General features: G+C 44.3%; 1 protein-coding gene across 1 annotated transcript in view; it reads right to left on the reverse strand.

Moving 5' to 3' along the window:
• The window catches only part of oca2 (oculocutaneous albinism II), a 315,932-nt gene that overhangs the window by 293,199 nt on the left and 5,305 nt on the right, over positions 1–17,428 (reverse strand). The window contains exon 2 of the mRNA XM_060918405.1: positions 3,706–3,919. Coding sequence (XP_060774388.1) covers positions 3,706–3,914 — 209 coding nt within the window. The 5' untranslated portion in view covers positions 3,915–3,919. The remainder of the gene's footprint in view (positions 1–3,705; positions 3,920–17,428) is intronic.

The raw sequence follows: 17,428 nt of genomic DNA on the forward strand, positions 1-17,428 counted from the left end.
TGGTATGTTTGCAAGTACTGAGATTAGCTGCTCATAGAAGAGTGCCTTCTCCTCCATTGGTCTCTTAAAAGTTGGTGTCTAGACACTGATAATGGTAGCATGACAGTGTTTAGTCAGCAGGATATGCATGGTGATTATTCGCGAGTTGATAGCTTCCCAAGAAACTACTGCTGGTCTAAGGCGGGATTTCATCACAATCGCGACGCCCTCCTGCTTCGGCTGGTTACTGTCCTTACCCGAGTAGATGAATGTGTAATTGCCCTTGGTGAATTCACCTGTACCAGGGATGCAACACTCACTTAGACCTGCAATGCACAGTCTTTGTAGCTCAGCTGCAATAAGAGCTGAATGTCGCTCAGGAGCATGGCATTTGGACGAGGAGGTATCAGACATGGTTCTTACGTTCCAAGATGTAATCTTGATCCGAGAGATGTATTTGTGATGGCGTTTGGGACTTTCAGGTGTGGGGGCTCCTGTAGGTTTTGACACAGCCCCATCATTCCTGTGGTGCCGCTTACCGGTTGCTCGACACTGTAGCAATGTTGTGATTGAAGAGTCCTTAGCGGGTTTGAAAAAGTTTGCTGCAGTACGGGTGCTGACCTCGCTGCTGCTAGCAAGTAGGCTGTCCAACTTTCATACTTGTGCCCTTCTTCCAGAAACACAAGGAGAGGACTCACAGGGAGACACAAATCACCAGGTGTGGTACTGGAGAGAAGTGGTCAAAAGTGATATTCACCATTTGAGTCAGAGGGCTGAACCTTGGCTTGGTCTAACTCAGGCAGGCTGGCCGTTCTGACTTCCAATATGTTGGTGTCTCTACGCCCTAAGCTTGCCCAGTACCTTTTTCCATAATGGACCCAAATGGACTGTTGTTCGTCAGACCCCTCTTCCAAGACCAAGTCCAGCAAGGTTGAACCTGCTGGAGGCCCTACTGGACCTCTGCCAGCATAAGCTCTCAAGCTCATAGGGGCACGCAAGCTGCTACACTACAACAAGGTCACAGTCCAGAGTAGCAGTATAAACCTGTGATTTGTAGCTACACTATTATTATAGAAAATTAATCAACAACTTCTGACCAATTAGAATTCAGTAATGCTGTGGGAAAAAGACATTTTACTGTAATTTATAGCAATAAGACATATTCTGCATCAGGTCTCACAGATGGTTCTTTGTTTTCAGACACTTTGTTTGTATAGCTTCCTGCTTCTCTGGTACCTGAAGTTACATTTGACCTTTGACCCTTTATCACTCAACTCTCAGCCTGTAGGAGAGTTTGAGTGACAGCTCCAGCTCCTGGCACTAAGCACAGAATCATTAAAGAGTGTGTGACACTGAACCACAGCAGCTGTGTCTCGCACCTCGCTGTCCTCTTGGCCTTTCAGCCCTGTTTACTTGTTTGAGATTTGGAGAATAAATTTGATGAGGTGCTGACTAACCCCACACAATAATAACCACCTGCTCAGGTACCTGCTCAGGACAGGTACACACACACACACACACACACACACACACACACAAAACATAGAGCTGAGAGCTAAAGTTTGTGCCCTGCCCTCCAGCTTACTGAAAAAATCTAAATCATAAAACTAAACAATAAACCAAATAAAATTAAATATTACTTGATGAAGTCTGTTGTGCTGTTATCTTTATTAGCAGTGTGACAATATTGGCATCTAATGTATGTCATTAAATGAACACGTGTTCACGTTTCACTGTTATTTAAGGCTTAAAAAGTTCAAACTCTCCAGCAGTTATGTTATGAGTCAGTGAGACTCAGGAGAACAGCTCTCACACGGCCTGAAACTGAAAAGACTGACCTCTCACAGAGCTGGACCAGGAGATGCAAAGAGCTTAAATTGTTTGAGGAGACTGTCATCAACACATAAAACGTATTATATCTTTTGGAAATTAGAAAGACACAGACACAAAGATGCAAAAAAGAAAGAAAAAAGTGCAAAAACTAACAAAAAATCTATCTCGTCAAATATGAGACTCATTATTTAAATTCGCACAAAAATATTTTGGATAGTTTTATTGCTGAACTTTACACTCACGGATAGACGTTTTTATTAACAACTGTTCTTGGCTGCAGGAGTGGAACCCAATGTGTTCTTCTGTTTTCTGTCGCATGCTGAGATGCTTTTCTGCTCACCACGGGTTGTAAAGAGTGATTATATGAGTTACTATATCCTTCCAATCTGTCCATTTCCCTCTGACCCTCTCTTATCAACAAGGCGTTTGTTTTTTCCACCCACAGAACTGTCGCTCACTCACTCAAAAAATATTTTTTGTTTTCCGCACCATTCTGTGTAAACTCTAGAGACTGTTGTGTGTGAAAACCCCAGGAGATCAGCAGCTTCTGAAATACTCAAACCAGTCCATCTGGCTCAAACCAACACCCATACCACAGTGAAAGAAAGTCACACTTTGAGATCACAGTGTTTCCCGTTCTGATGTTTGAACATTGTGAACATTAACTGATGCTCTTGATTTGTATCTGTGTGATTTGATGCATCAAGCAATCTACTGATTAGAGAACTGCAGAAAACAGAACAGCAGGTGAATGTATTCATAATAAAGTGGTCAGAGAGTGTAAGGACAATGTGGGTGAAAAGACAGAAGATGAGCTCAAACCATAGAAAGAAAGAAAGAAAGAAAGAAAGAAAGAAAGAAAGAAAGAAAGAAAGAAAGCGTGTGACTCGTGGAATCCCACACACTCGTACAGAGCTGATCACCTCACAGCTGCCCCTGAGCTTGTAAGAGTGTTATACAAATCTCTACTGGCTGCTTATACAACACACACACACACACACACACACACACAGGACTCTGTGCTGTTGCTTCAGTCATGTGACCCTGTGTTTGCGCTCCAATCCTCTTTGCCGTCTGTGAGCTCTGATTAACCACATCATCTCTCACAGAGCAGCACATGAGGCTCTGAACCCCAAACCTCCACTCAGGGCACAGCCCATAATTATTGGCACCCTTTGGGGAAATAAGCTATTTTAATATATCTCATCTCATTATCTGTAGCCGCTTTATCCTGTTCTACAGGGTCGCAGGCAAGCTGGAGCCTATCCCAGCTGACTACGGGCGAAAGGCGGGGTACACCCTGGACAAGTCGCCAGGTCATCACAGGGCTGACACATAGACACAGACAACCATTCACACTCACATTCACACCTACGGTCAATTTAGAGTCACTAGTTAACCTAACCTGCATGTCTTTGGACTGTGGGGGAAACCGGAGCACCCGGAGGAAACCCACGCGGACACGGGGAGAACATGCAAACTCCACACAGAAAGGCCCTCGCCGGCCACGGGGCTCGAACCCGGACCTTCTTGCTGTGAGGCGACAGCGCTAACCACTACACCACTGTGCCGCCCACTTTAGTATATAAAATTAACAAAACAAAGTCGTATTTCAGGGGAAGAAAAAAAAAAAACACTGGGTTAGTGTTATTATTTATTCAGGATGTAACACACTCTCTCTTTCTCTCACTTTATCTCTCTTTCCTTGTCTCTCTCTCAACTGATGTCTGTTTTCTGCTTTCTCTCTCTCACGCCGTCTCTCTCTCTCTCTCTCTCTGTCTCACTCTGTTTGTCTTTCTCCATGTCTCCCACTCTTTCAAACATCATCTGTTTGCTGTTCCTCTCTCGCGCGCGTGCTCTCTAAAGTACTGGCACCCCAGCCGCTGGCCGTACCTGTGCTCCTGGTGCTCGGTGTAGATGATGTGGTGTCCTGGGGGCACAGTGGCAGCCTGCAGCAGCTTCTGCGTCTCCGTCCTCTTGGAAAATCCTTCCAGTAATCGCAGCTCATCAAAGTTTCCCGCCACAGCCTCAGACTTCTGGTGGCCCTGAGCCCCCGTCTGAGACATCTCCATCTCCAGACTGCTTTTATTCTCCAGATACATTCTGACTAAAAAGGATCAAAAGTATGACATGTCACAAATAAATATATGCAAAAAAAAAGTATAGGCCTAAAATAAATATAAATGGCTGTAGCTAAGTTCAAATGAAGACATTATTACTATTATATTTGAACTAAGACTATTCTGAGGTAAGTTTTTCCTTTCAGCTGAACTGTTTAAGTCACCTGTAAACCCACACATTTATCATTTTGTCCTGGAATCAGTTGACCAATTAGGGATCTCACAGGGTCGCTCTCATTGTCTCATTGCCTCCTGTATGGGGAGGTGGGGGCATGATCGATAGGCTCCCAGTGTGTGTGTGTGGCTCAGAGCACAGCTGCCTTCACCCTATGCTGAAATAAGTTGTTCTAAATTATTACACTAACATGAAATTTATTGCATCACCACCCGCTGCCCTTCAGGAATCCTCCCCATTCTCCTGATTAGCCACTCCAGGATTGGCTCCATTTCCTCACGCCATTATGTTGTTGATTATTTTCCGATAACAACGATAACAATGCAACCTGGAGTGTTTTGTTCTTTATGTATATCACCACATATACAGTGCCTTGAAAAAGTATTCATATCCCTTGAACTTTTTCACATTTTTCCACCTTACAACCACGAACTTAAAAAATTTTTAATTGAGATTTTATGTGATAGACCAACACAGAGTAGCACATAATTGTGAAGTGAAACGAAAATGATAAATGGTCTTCAAAATTTTAAACAAATAAAAATCTGAAAAATGTGGTGTGTATTAGTATTCAGCCCCCCTGCGTCAATACTTTGTAGAGCCACCTTTTGCTGCAATTACAGCTGCAAGTCTTTTGTGGTACGTCTCTACCAGCTTTGCACATCTAGACACTGAAATTTTTGCCCATTCTTCTTTGCCAGATTGGATGGAGAGCGTCTGTGAACAGCAATTTTCAAGTCTTGCCACAGATGCTCAATGGGATTTAGGTCTGGACTTTGACTGGGCCATTCTAACACATGAATATTCTTTGATCTAAACCATTCCATTGTAGCTCTGGCTGTATGTTTAGGGTCATTGTCTTGCTGGAAGGTGAATCTCCTTCCCAGTCTCAAGTCTTTTGCGGCCTCCAACAGGTTTTCTTCCAGGATTGCCCTGTATTTAGCTCCATCCATCTTCCCATCAACTCTGACCAGCTTCCCTGTCCCTGCTGAAGAAAAGCATCCCCATAGCATGATGCTGCCACCACCATGTTTCACAGTGGGGATGGTGTGTGCAGGGTGATGAGCAGTGTTAGTTTTCTGCCACACATAGCGCTTTGCATTTAGGCCAAAAAGTTCAACTTTGGTCTCATCTGACCAAAGCACCTTCTTCCACATGTTTGCTGTGTCCCCTACATGGCTTCTGGCAAACGGGACTTCTTATGCCTGTCTTTCAAAAATGGCTTTCTTCTTGCCACTCTTCCAAAAAAGCCAGATTTGTGGAGTGTACGACTTATAGTTGTCCTGTGCACAGATTCTCCCACCTGAGCTGTGGATTTCTGCAGCTCCTCCAGAGTGATCATGGGCCTCTTGGCTGCTTCTCTGACCAGTGCTCTCCTTGCTCGCTCTGTCAGTTTAGGTGGATGGCCATGTCTTGGTAGGTTTGCAGTTGTGCCATACTTTTTCCATTTTTGAATGATGGATTGAACAGTGCTTCTTGAGATGTTCAGAGCTTGGGATATTTTTTTTATAACCTAACCCTTCTTTAAACTTCTCCAGAACTTTATCCCTGACCTGTCTGGTGAGTTCTTTGGTCTTCATGATCCTGTTTGTCCTTCAGTGTTCTCTAACAAACCACTGAGGCCTTCACAGAACAAGTGTATTTATGCTGAAAGTAAATTACACACAGCAGGACTCTATTAACTGATTACAGTGGTGCTTGAAAGTTTGTGAACCCTTTAGAATTTTCTATATTTCTGCATAAATATGACCTAAAACATCATCAGATTTTCACACAAGTCCTAAAAGTAGATAAAGAGAACCCAGTTAAACAAATGAGACAAAAATATTATACTTGGTCATTTATTTATTGAGGAAAATGATCCAATATTACATATCTGTCAGTGGCAAAAGTATGTGAACCTCTAGGATTAGCAGTTAATTTGAAGGTGAAATTAGAGTCAGGTGTTTTCAATCAATGGGATGACAATCAGGTGTGAGTAGGCACCCTGTTTTATTTAAAGAACAGGGATCTATCAAAGTCTGATCTTCACATCACATGTTTGTGGAAGTGAATCATGGCACGAACAAAGGAGATTTCTGAGGACCTCAGAAAAAGCATTGTTGATGCTCATCAGGCTGGAAAAGGTTACAAAACCATCTCTAAAGAGTTTGGACTCCAACAATCCACAGTCAGACAGATTGTGTACAAATGGAGGAAATTCAAGACCATTGTTACCCTCCCCAGGAGTGGTCAACCAACAAAGATCACTCCAAGAGCAAGGTGTGTAATAGTTGGCGAGGTCACAAAGGACCTCAGGGTAACTTCTAAGCAACTGAAGGCCTCTCTCACATTGGCTAATGTTAATGTTCATGAGTCCACCATCAGGAGAACACTGAACAACAATGGTGTGCATGGCAGGGTTGCAAGGAGAAAGCCACTGCTCTCCAAAAAGAACATTGCTGCTCATCTGCAGTTTGCTAAAGATCACGTGGACAAGCCAGAAGGCTACTGGAAAAATGTTTTGTGGATGGATGAGACCAAAATAGAACTTTTTGGTTTAAATGAACAGTGTTATGTTTGGAGAAAGGAAAACACTGCATTCCAGCATAAGAACCTTATCCCATCTGTGAAACATGTTGGTGGTAGTATCATGGTTTGGGCCTGTTTTGCTGCATCTGTCCAGGACGGCTTGCCATCATTGATGAAACAATGAATTCTGAATTCTACCAGCGAATTCTAAAGGAAAATGTCAGGACATCCGTCCATGAACTGAATCTCAAGAGAAGGTGGGTCATGCAGCAAGACAACAACCCTAAGCACACAAGTCGTTCTACCAAAGTATGGTTAAAGAAGAATAAAGTTAATGTTTTGGAATGGCCAAGTCAAAGTCCTGACCTTAATCCAATGGAAATGTTGTGGAAGGACCTGAAGCGAGCAGTTCATGTGAGGAAACCCACCAATATCCCAGAGTTGAAGCTGTTCTGTACGGAGGAACGGGCTAAAATTCCTCCAAGCCGGTGTGCAGGACTGATCAACAGTTACCGCAAACGTTTAGTTGCAGTTATTGCTGCACAAGGGGGTCACACCAGATACTGAAAGCAAAGGCTCACATACTTTTGCCACTCACAGATGTAATATGAGATCATTTTCCTCAATAAATAAATGACCAAGTATAATATTTTTGTCTCATTTGTTTAACTGGGTTCTCTTTATCTACTTTTAGGACTTGTGTGAAAATCTGATGATGTTTTAGGCCATATTTATGCAGAAATATAGAAAATTCTAAAGGGTTCACAAACTTTCAAGCACCACTGTAGATGACTTCTGAAGGCAATTGATTGCACTGGATTGTATTTAGAGGTATCAGAGTACAGGGGGCTGAATACTAATGCACACCACATTTTTCAGATTTTTATTTGTTTAAAATTTTGAAGACCATTTATCATTTTCGTTTCACTTCACAATTATGTGCTACTCTGTGTTGGTCTATCACATAAAATCTCAACAAAAAACTTTTAAGTTCATGGTTGTAAGGTGGAAAAATGTGAAAAAGTTCAAGGGGTATGAATACTTTTTCAAGGCACTGTATAGAGGATATTAAACAGTGGTGCGAAGAAATGAAGTTTATCTTCAAGTGGTGAACATATATATCATGAGTGAGCGAAGCAAGTTAATCAAAAGAATTTTAATTTTAAACCAGTTCGCCATTTTGACAACGCATGTCTGGTCAGGGGGAAAACACTGTGAGTGACGTCATCAGAGTGAAATATTGGGAACTGTTATACGTACAGGACACTTTTTTGATGGAATAAAAATGTGTTCTCTTCCCTTCTAGCGGGTTTCATTCATTTGGTTTGGTAGCATGCAAAATTGTTAGCATATCGCTTATCCTATGTGTATTATGTCACTCTACCCAATGGAGAATGAGCGTTGAATATGGTTTATGATATCGCATGGTTGTCAAGACAACATGACGTCACACGTCGGAGACGTAAAACTTCTGTGCTAGTGAGTGAGCGACTGGGACAATTTGTAAACAAACATGGCTGCCAGGTTTGCTTCATTAAATATGGAAGATTTTGAGAGAATTTTGAAAGAGAAAGATGACACCTGAAAGGAATATGTATGGATAATAATAATAATAATAATAATAATAATATTGTCTGGGGTTTTTTCGTGGTCTATCAGATATATTCCATTCAGCTACTCGTCTTCGACTTGTTCAGTATCATGCTCGCTGAATGGAATATATCTGATAGACCGCAAAAAAGCCAGACAATATTATTTAAATATGTCTCTCAGATCCGCGATGGATTTCGTATGAAAAATGTGAGTTTTTCAACACGAGAAGATAAACTTCATATCTTCAAGCCAACATGTGATTTTCTTTTTATTATATCGACACATTCACAAACAAAAAGTCCCTAAATTTATCAAAACAACTCACTCATCAATTTCCTCACGAGTGACATATAGAGATTAATGTCACAGTTTTGGTTCTCCATGACCCAAAAAGTACGAGTGGCGTATTTCCCAGTAAAACACTCATGTCCATATAAGATGTTATTATCCTAAATTTAATACACATAATTTAACTGAACATGTCCTTGTCTTTTGATACACGATACACTTGATGTGATGCGCCCTCTAGTGGCCATTCAATGAAACTCCGATCCTATCACTGATAGCACACCTTCGACGTTTCTGTGGACAGAACTGCAGTGTCACTTCGACGCTCATCTCAGCCCCGTGTTCTGTCAGGTCCTGAGACACTGGCTAAAGTTTTCACAGTTACACTTGTTTTCACAGAGTAGTAATTGCTAGTTGCTGGGTCACAGTGGTTTATTTTTAGAGTTCCATGTTGCTTCAGTTGTCTAATGTGTCCCATGAGTGACACGCTCCCAGACCAGGAGGACAGAACCATCCCAATTAAAAAGCAAACCCTCCCTCAGGATTTTGAAAACCTCACCTGCTAACCCTTTCTCAACTTCACACAAGATAAATGGGGGCATTCAATTGATAAGGGAATTGCTGGATTGCTAGCAGGCTTGCTAATGCCTTAGTTTGGATTATATAAATATAAACTTATCAGTTTTAAAAACGATTTTCTGTGTGTGATCAGATTTAATCCCTGCACGTGATGCTAAGCTTAAGCTTACAGTAAGTGTCACCCTGCTTCGCTAGCAACTTCTCTCATGCTAGTTTTCTTTCTCTGAGGAACGTGATCATAATCATCATCATCTCACACACATACTTGGGTTTGAACTGGAAAGAAGTGACAGTGTGTGAACTCAAGCTTAGGGATTAATTTTCACATGAAAAGGAAACAATGTCTGAGATCAGAGTCCATGTGAGGGAAAACATAGCTCTTAGCAAGAACATCATACCATCATCATTACTATCAGTGTACAGCATTTACTTACTGTTTATTCCACAATCGTGTATGGTTTGCTAGCTTGCTAATGAACAGTTAGCTGTTAACATTAGCAAGCTTGTTAGCAAACATGGATGATTAGTAACTGCGAATACTTCCTGCTAGGTAGATAATATTACACTACGTTCAGACTGCAACCTGAAACGACCCATATCCGATTTGTTGTGAAATCCGATTTTTTTGTTAGGCCGTTCACATTACCAATTATATGAGACTTGTATGCGATCTCCAATATGAACGGAAAATGACCCAAAAGTGTCCCGCATGCGCAAATTGACACGTAATAAGCACATCTACATAATACGTAAACAAAAAAAAAAGTGCACTCTTCAAGTTTGCAAGTAAAGCATGGAGATGAGGCGAGACCTGGCGATGTGGTTTTTGTGGCGGCGGCGGAACTCACACAATAATCTGATTAATGTGGGCAGCAGACTAATGAGACCGAAGGTGTCAAATTACTGGAAATTTCCAGAACAATCTTATAATCTTGTAATACAGGATGGTTTAACATCCAGGTCCCTACCAAATCCACCATTAGCTTGATCAATTCTATAAAAGTATATTTAAATTCTGAAAACTGTACAAATGTTGTTGTTTTCCACCAAAGAGGCGGGATTAGCCAACGCAGAATAGTGACGTTTGTCTCTTGTTGATGACGTGTAGGTCGCATGAATGTGACCTGTCCGGTCAGACTGCAGTCGCATGTGAAAATAACGGATATGCATCGGAATTAGGGCCACATATCCAAGCGGCCTGGGTCGCATGTGAAAAAATCGGATCTGTGTCATTCAGATTGTCAATAACAAATCGGATACAGGTCGCATATGGGCAAAAAAATCTGATATGGGTCGTTTCAGGGTGCAGTCTGAACGTAGTCTTAGTTAAGCTAGTAAATATTAGTGTGTTTGTGTTTCATTGATTAGCTTAGCTAATGCTGCTGTGAAGGCCATCGCTGCAATAGCATGCTTAATTTTTTTTTTTTCAAAAGGAATCCAATAGCTAAATGTACAACAGCGTCTGAGATACATGTTCCTCAAAGGGTTCCTCAGAAGGTTGCTGAGGTTGTTTTTGGTTTTGTTCTGTGGAATTGTACCCACATCCTCATTTGCTCCTGAGCTAAAATGGATCCAAGATCTTTGGATTTCTGAAAAGGTTCCTGTAGGGAAAGTGTTTTGAAAATGCATCCAAAGTTATTGGGTTCTGGAAAAGGTTCCAGCAGTGGAAATGTGCTCAAAGATTGTGAATTATTATTATTGTTATTATTATTATTATTATCTTTTTTTGTCCGGCGCCTCAGGAGGGGGAAGCAGTACTCTGCCAACACTGTTTACAGTGCGGGTGGGGAGCTGTTGACCTCGACTGGGGACATTGTCGGGCGGTGGAAGGAATACTTTGAGGATCTCCTCAATCCCACCGTCATGTCTTCCACTGAGGAGACTGAGGCTGATGACTCAGAGGTGGACTCGTCCATTACCCAAGCCGAAGTCACTGAGGTGGTTTGCAAGCTCCTCGGTGGCAAGGCACCGGGGGTGGATGAGATCCGCCCTGAGTATCTCAAGTCTCTGGATGTTGTGGGGCTGTCTTGGTTGACACGCCTCTGCAACATCGCGTGGCGGTCGGGGACAGTGCCTCTGGAGTGGCAGACTGGGGTGGTGGTCCCTCTTTTTAAGAAAGGGGACCGGAGAGTGTGCTCCAATTATAGGGGAATCACACTTCTCAGCCTCCCAGGGAAAGTTTACTCCAGGGTACTGGAGAGGAGAATTCGACCAATAGTCGAACCTCGGATCCAGGAGGAACAATGCAGTTTTCGTCCTGGTCGCGGAACACTGGACCAGCTCTATACCCTTCATAGGGTGCTCGAGGGTTCATGGGAGTTTGCCCAACCAGTCCACATGTGCTTTGTGGATCTGGAGAAGGCATTCGACCGTGTCCCCCGTGGTATTCTGTGGGGGGTGCTTCGGGAGTATGGGGTTCGTGGCTCTTTGCTAAGGGCTGTCCGGTCCCTGTACGAACGGAGCAGGAGTCTGGTTCGCATTGCCGGCAGTAAGTCAGACCTGTTCCCAGTGCATGTTGGACTCCGTCAGGGCTGCCCTTTGTCACCGGTTCTGTTCATAATTTTTATGGACAGAATTTCTAGGCGCAGCCAGGGGCCGGAAGGAATCCTGTTTGGGAACCACAGGATTTCATCTCTGCTTTTTGCGGATGATGTTGTCCTGTTGGCTTCTTCAAACCAGGACCTTCAGCATGCACTGGGGCGGTTTGCAGTCGAGTGTGAAGCGGCTGGGATGAGAATCAGCACCTCCAAGTCCGAGGCCATGGTTCTCGACCGGAAAAGGGTGGCTTGCCCTCTCCAGGTTGGTGGAGAAGTCCTGCCTCAAGTGGAGGAGTTTAAGTATCTCGGGATCTTGTTCACGAGTGAGGGAAGGATGGAGCGTGAGATCGACAGGCGGATCGGTGCAGCCTCCGCAGTGATGCGGTCGCTTTACCGGTCCGTTGTGGTGAAGAAGGAGCTGAGCCAAAAGGCGAAGCTCTCAATTTACCGGTCGATCTACGTTCCGACTCTCACCTATGGTCATGAGCTTTGGGTAATGACAGAAAGAACAAGATCGCGGATACAAGCGGCTGAAATGAGTTTCCTTCGCAGGGTGGCTGGGCGCTCCCTTAGAGATAGGGTGAGAAGCACAGTCACTCGGGAGGAGCTCGGAGTAGAGCCGCTGCTCCTCCACATCGAGAGGAACCAGCTGAGGTGGCTCGGGCATCTTTTTCGGATGCCTCCTGGACGCCTCCCTGGGGAGGTGTTCCAGGCATGTCCCCCCGGGAGGAGGCCCTGGGGAAGACCCAGGACACGCTGGAGGGACTATGTCTCTCGGCTGGCCTGGGAACGCCTCGGTGTTCTTCCCGAGGAGCTGGCCGAGGTGTCTGGGGAAAGGGAAGTTTGGGCTTCCATGCTTAGACTGCTGCCTCCGCGACCCGGTCCTGGATAAGCGGAAGAAGACGAGACGAGACGAGACGATCTTTTTTTGTGGAAACATAGTTTCTATTTCTCCTGGATGTTCTTGTAAAATAGAAACAAGACTCAAATGCATGAGTTCCTGAAAAAAGTTATTTGTGAAAATATGTTTCATGTTAGTGGCCTGAAAAGTTGCTGTTCTTGAAGTATTTTTGGTGAAAAAAAAAAGCCTAAAGATTATTGTAGTCTTCAAAAGGTTCCTGTGGTGGAAACAAACTAAAAGGTGGAGCTCTTGAAAAGGTGAAAAATGTCCAAAGTTCCTGAGATCCTCAAAACTCAAAATCCTGTTACAGTTTCTGTTTCTATAATGGTTCCTACTGTGAAACTGCATCCTAAAAAGGTTCCTGTGGTGAAAACATGTCAAAAGTTATTGTGTTCTTGAAGAGGTTCCTGCAGTGGAAATGTACCTAAAGTTCTTGTGTGCCTGAAAAATTACTTGTAATAGAACTGGACTTGAAGATTGTATGTTCCTGAAAATAAATAACTCACAGAGCTCCTGAAAAGGTTCTTGCTGTGAATATGCCACTAAAGTTCAGAAATGCCTGTAAAGGTACTTGTGCTAGTGAGTTCCTGAAAAGGTTCTTTTGCTGGAGACCTAAATAAGGTTCCAAAGTTCCTGGTAAAGGCTCATTAAGTTAATAGATTCATGAAAAGGTTATTGGTGATTGATGTGCCCATGAAGTCCTGAAGTCCTGGAAAAGTTTCTGCTGTGAGAACACATCTAAAGCTATTGGATTCCTGAAATGTTTATGCAGTGGAAATGCACCTAGAGTTCCTGAGTCTTTGAAAAGGTACTTGCGGTGGAACTGCACTTGATTGTGAGTTCCTGAAAAGGTTCCTGCTGTGAATATGTCACTAAAGTGCATAAGTGCCTGAAAAGTTACTTGTCGTGAAACTTTGCTTGTGAGTTTCTGAAAAAGTTCTTTTGCTGGAGACATACCTAAGGTTCCAAAGTTCATGAAAAGGTTCTGGTGCTTAAAAAAGGCCCGGTGAAAATATATCTACAACTTCAGGGCTACTGTAAATTGCTTTGAAAAAATTGTTCGACACATTCTTAAGTCTCCTGGGTTTCTAACAAAGTTCCTGCTGTGAGAAATCACCTGTGGCAGTGGGGGCGTGGCCTAGTGTCAGTTTGTGAATGGAGGGCAGGTCCAGGGAAGGTGAGTGGAAAAGTCAATGCACTTGTTATCAGTTAATGTTGTGTGTGTGTGTGTGTGTGTGTGTGTGTGTGTGTGTGTGTGTGTGTGTGTGCGCATTTGTTGCAGTGACAGTGGAGGTTAGAAAAGGAGGGAGAGAGTGAAGAGAAGAAAGCTCTCCCGACCAGAACACGTGTGTGTCTGTGTGTGAGCAGTGAGTGAGTGAGTGAGTGAGTGACGCTGAACAGCAACGAAAATAGTAAAAATAAAAGGTGTGAACATCAGCTCCCACCTGCCGTGCTTCTGTACTCCACCCACATCAGGGACATATTACAGTGGTGCCAAAACCCGGGAGTACAGAAGGGAACCACCACATGGAGTCTTCCCCATTTAAGGATCTCATCTATGCGCTCACTACCACCCAGCAGAACCAGCATCAAGCACTGACCACCCTCCGGAAGGAGCAAGAGCAATGCTTTGAAGCCTTTCAGCCCAGCAGGAAGCTCGCCAGGCATTCCGGCATCTGCTCACGTCGGCATGGGTCTCGACCACCACTATGGTGGACCCTCCCCAACTCATCACTCTCTTTGAGCAAGCAGTCGAAGAGTGGGGGTGGCCAGTCGAGCAGCACGCAGCGCACCTCCTTCCACTACTAACTGGTGAGGTGCAGCTCGCCGTGCAGCAGCTCCCCACTGACAGCCAGCTTGTATACACAGACCTGAAACGAGCCATTCCACAGCGTGTCGGCTGATCCCCAGAACAACATCGTCAGTGCTTCTGGACACTGACATTGGAGGAGGTCGGCCGGCCATTTGCTTTCAGCCAACAGCTCCGGAACGCCTGCCAACGGTGACTGAAGGCAGACGACCATGACACCAAGGGGATCATCGACCTGGTGACACTGGAGCAGTTCATCATGTGACTTCCAGAAGGAATGGTGGAGTGGGTCCAGTGTCATTGCCCAGCATCGCTGGGCCAAGCCATTGAGTTGGCGGAGGACCATCTGGTGGCGGTTCCAGTGGCAGGCAGACGTGTCACCTCATCTCTTTTTCTCTCTCTTTCTCCTTCCCGCCCTTCCCATCCCTGCCCCATTCCCCCACTGCAGAGATGGGGGCCGGCTCCCCCCAAGCCAGCCCTCCACACCCGTGGTGTTCTCCCGTCTTCTTTTTCTGTGTCTGTGTCTTCTCCTCCCCAGGTGAATGACGCCCATAACACCGGTGCAGAGGGAAAGCCTGGGCTGGTATGCTGGCACTGTGGGGGGCCAGGACATCTCCAGAGTCAGTGCTCTGCAAAGGAGGTGGGAGCTGTGGTCGAGATCTCCGACGTGCCAGAGACCGCCCCCGATCGGGCCGGAGCATATTGTATACCGGTAAGTGTCCAAGGGGATACGTATCATGTGTTGGTGGATTCCAGTTGTAATCAGACCTCAATCCACCAAAGCCTAGTGCAAGGTGAGGCATTGGGGAGAGCACAAGCAGTGAAGGTTTTCTGTGTGCATGGGGATGTTCACAATTATCCTCTAGTGCCAGTCTATATTCTATTTCGGGGACAAAAGCATCGAATAAAGTTGGCAGTTAATCCTCGTCTCACCCACCCGTTGATATATCGAGTGATGCAGGACACTCAAACCAGTGAGCAGATAACAAAGTTGTTAATCCCTAAGAGCTGTAGAGAATTCATGTTCCATGCGGCTCACTTTAACCCCATGGCCGAACACCTAGGACAGGATAAAACATTAGCCCAAATAATGGCCTGGTTCCATTGACCAGGGATTCGCAGGGACGTTCGTCGGCTAGGTGCGATTTGCTGGGGGGGATGGGAGGGATCATCCCCCCCTCTGGTTTTTATCTCTGCTGAAAAAAATCCTCGGGGACAACCCCGTCAATAAAACAAACAAACCAAAAAAAAGTTGACATGACAGGCATGTTGTGACACAGTTTTCTATGGTCTACTTTGCACTCACTTTCAAAATGACCCGAAGTGGCAGCTTTGATGTTCACGAACATCCCCAGCAAATAGATACATTGTAGATAATAACAATATCTTTGCATTCTTATAGAACACAAAGATATTGTTATTATCTACAATGTATCAATGTATCAGATACATACAGGGATGCAAACAGCGCGCCTTTTGGCGGATGCCGCCTTTTTCACGGCCGATTTTTTTTTTTTTTAGGGGGGGCGTTGGAGTGTCTGATTATAATTTCAAAGTAAATTCTGTATTAAAATTACTAAATAAGCAAATCCGTTACAGTCCATGAAACAGGAAGTATAAGGATGAGAAAAAAACAGTTTAAATCGAAAAGCTGCGCACAATGTGAACTGCGCCATCAGAGCAAACTGTTCATTTAGTATTCATGTATTTTAGTGATTTTTGAGTCACTGTCCATTTAATCCGGAGGGAGAGAAATATCACAGCAACGCAACAAGCAATGCGAACTTTGTTGTGTGTTCGTGTATTTAGTCAGAGAGATAGGAAGATGAATTTACTATCTCTGGTTTAGTGTTCATTTTCATTTAGTGTTATTCATTTGATATCATCGGATGTTATTGAGCTGTTAGCCTATTGTTACCTTAATTTTGTGACGTTTCATGATTTAAAAAAAAAACATCCCCCCTTCTGGTGTTTTGACAAATCGCACCCTGTTCGTCGGTGGTGTGCAGCATGCCGCGAATGCCAATTAGTAAATCCTATGGCCACTCCAAAAACGCCTTTGCACCCACTCCTTCTAATCAAGACCCCCTTCGAGAGAATTGGTATGGATCTCGTCGGGCCATTAGATCGGTCAGCACAAGGATATCGCTTTATTTTAGTTCTGGTGGACTATGTAACATGATATCCAGAAGGAGTACCTCTCTGCAATATCTCTGCAGGCAGTATTGTGGAGGTGCACATCCATGTTATCTCCTGGGTCAGGATTCCCAAAGAAATCCTGACTGACCAGGGCACTACCTTTATGTCACAAACACTTTGCGAACTGTATGAGTTATTGGGAATTAAATCTTTCAGCACCAGCATCTGTCACCCACAAACAGACGGTTTAGTAAAGCGATTTAATCAGACACTCAAAAATTTAATTTGGAAATTTGTAAGTGAGGATGCACATAATTGGGATAAATGGCTCAAGCCCCTGTTATTCCCAGTATGAGAGGTCCCACAAGCCTCCATGGGGTTTTCACTGTTTGAATTGTTACATGGGCGAAAGCCCTGCGGCATCTTGGACATGCTGCGGGAAAATTGGGAGGAGGGACCTTCAACTAGCAAGAACAAAATTCAATATGTTCTTGTCCTGTGAGCAAAGTTCCACAACCTCACACACTTAACCCAGGAGAATTTACGGCAGGCACAAGAACGTCAAGCCCGACTGTACAACAGGGGCACATGGCTTAGGGAGTTCACTCCGGGAGACAAAGTACTCATGTTACTGTCCACATTGAGCTCCAAATTAGTCACCAAGTGGCAAGGGCCCTTCAAGGTCACATGGCGAATTGGGGACATCGACTATGAGATGAAGCAAACAGATGGGGTGGGGCACTACAAATATACCACCTCAACCTCTTAAAACATTGGAATGAGTGGGTCCCTGTGGCATTGGCATCGGTAGTTCTAGAGAAGGTGGAGCTAGGGCCAGAGGTAAAAACAACCAAACCAACAACCCAAACCGCTCCAGTCCCTTGTGGAGACCACCTCTCACTGACCCAACTCACAGAGGTTGCCAAGTTGCAAAAAGAGTTTTTCAACGTGTTCTCGCCCCTT

Source organism: Neoarius graeffei, chromosome 4 (genome assembly GCF_027579695.1).
Source record: "Neoarius graeffei isolate fNeoGra1 chromosome 4, fNeoGra1.pri, whole genome shotgun sequence".
Taxonomy (NCBI): Eukaryota; Metazoa; Chordata; class Actinopteri; order Siluriformes; family Ariidae; genus Neoarius; species Neoarius graeffei.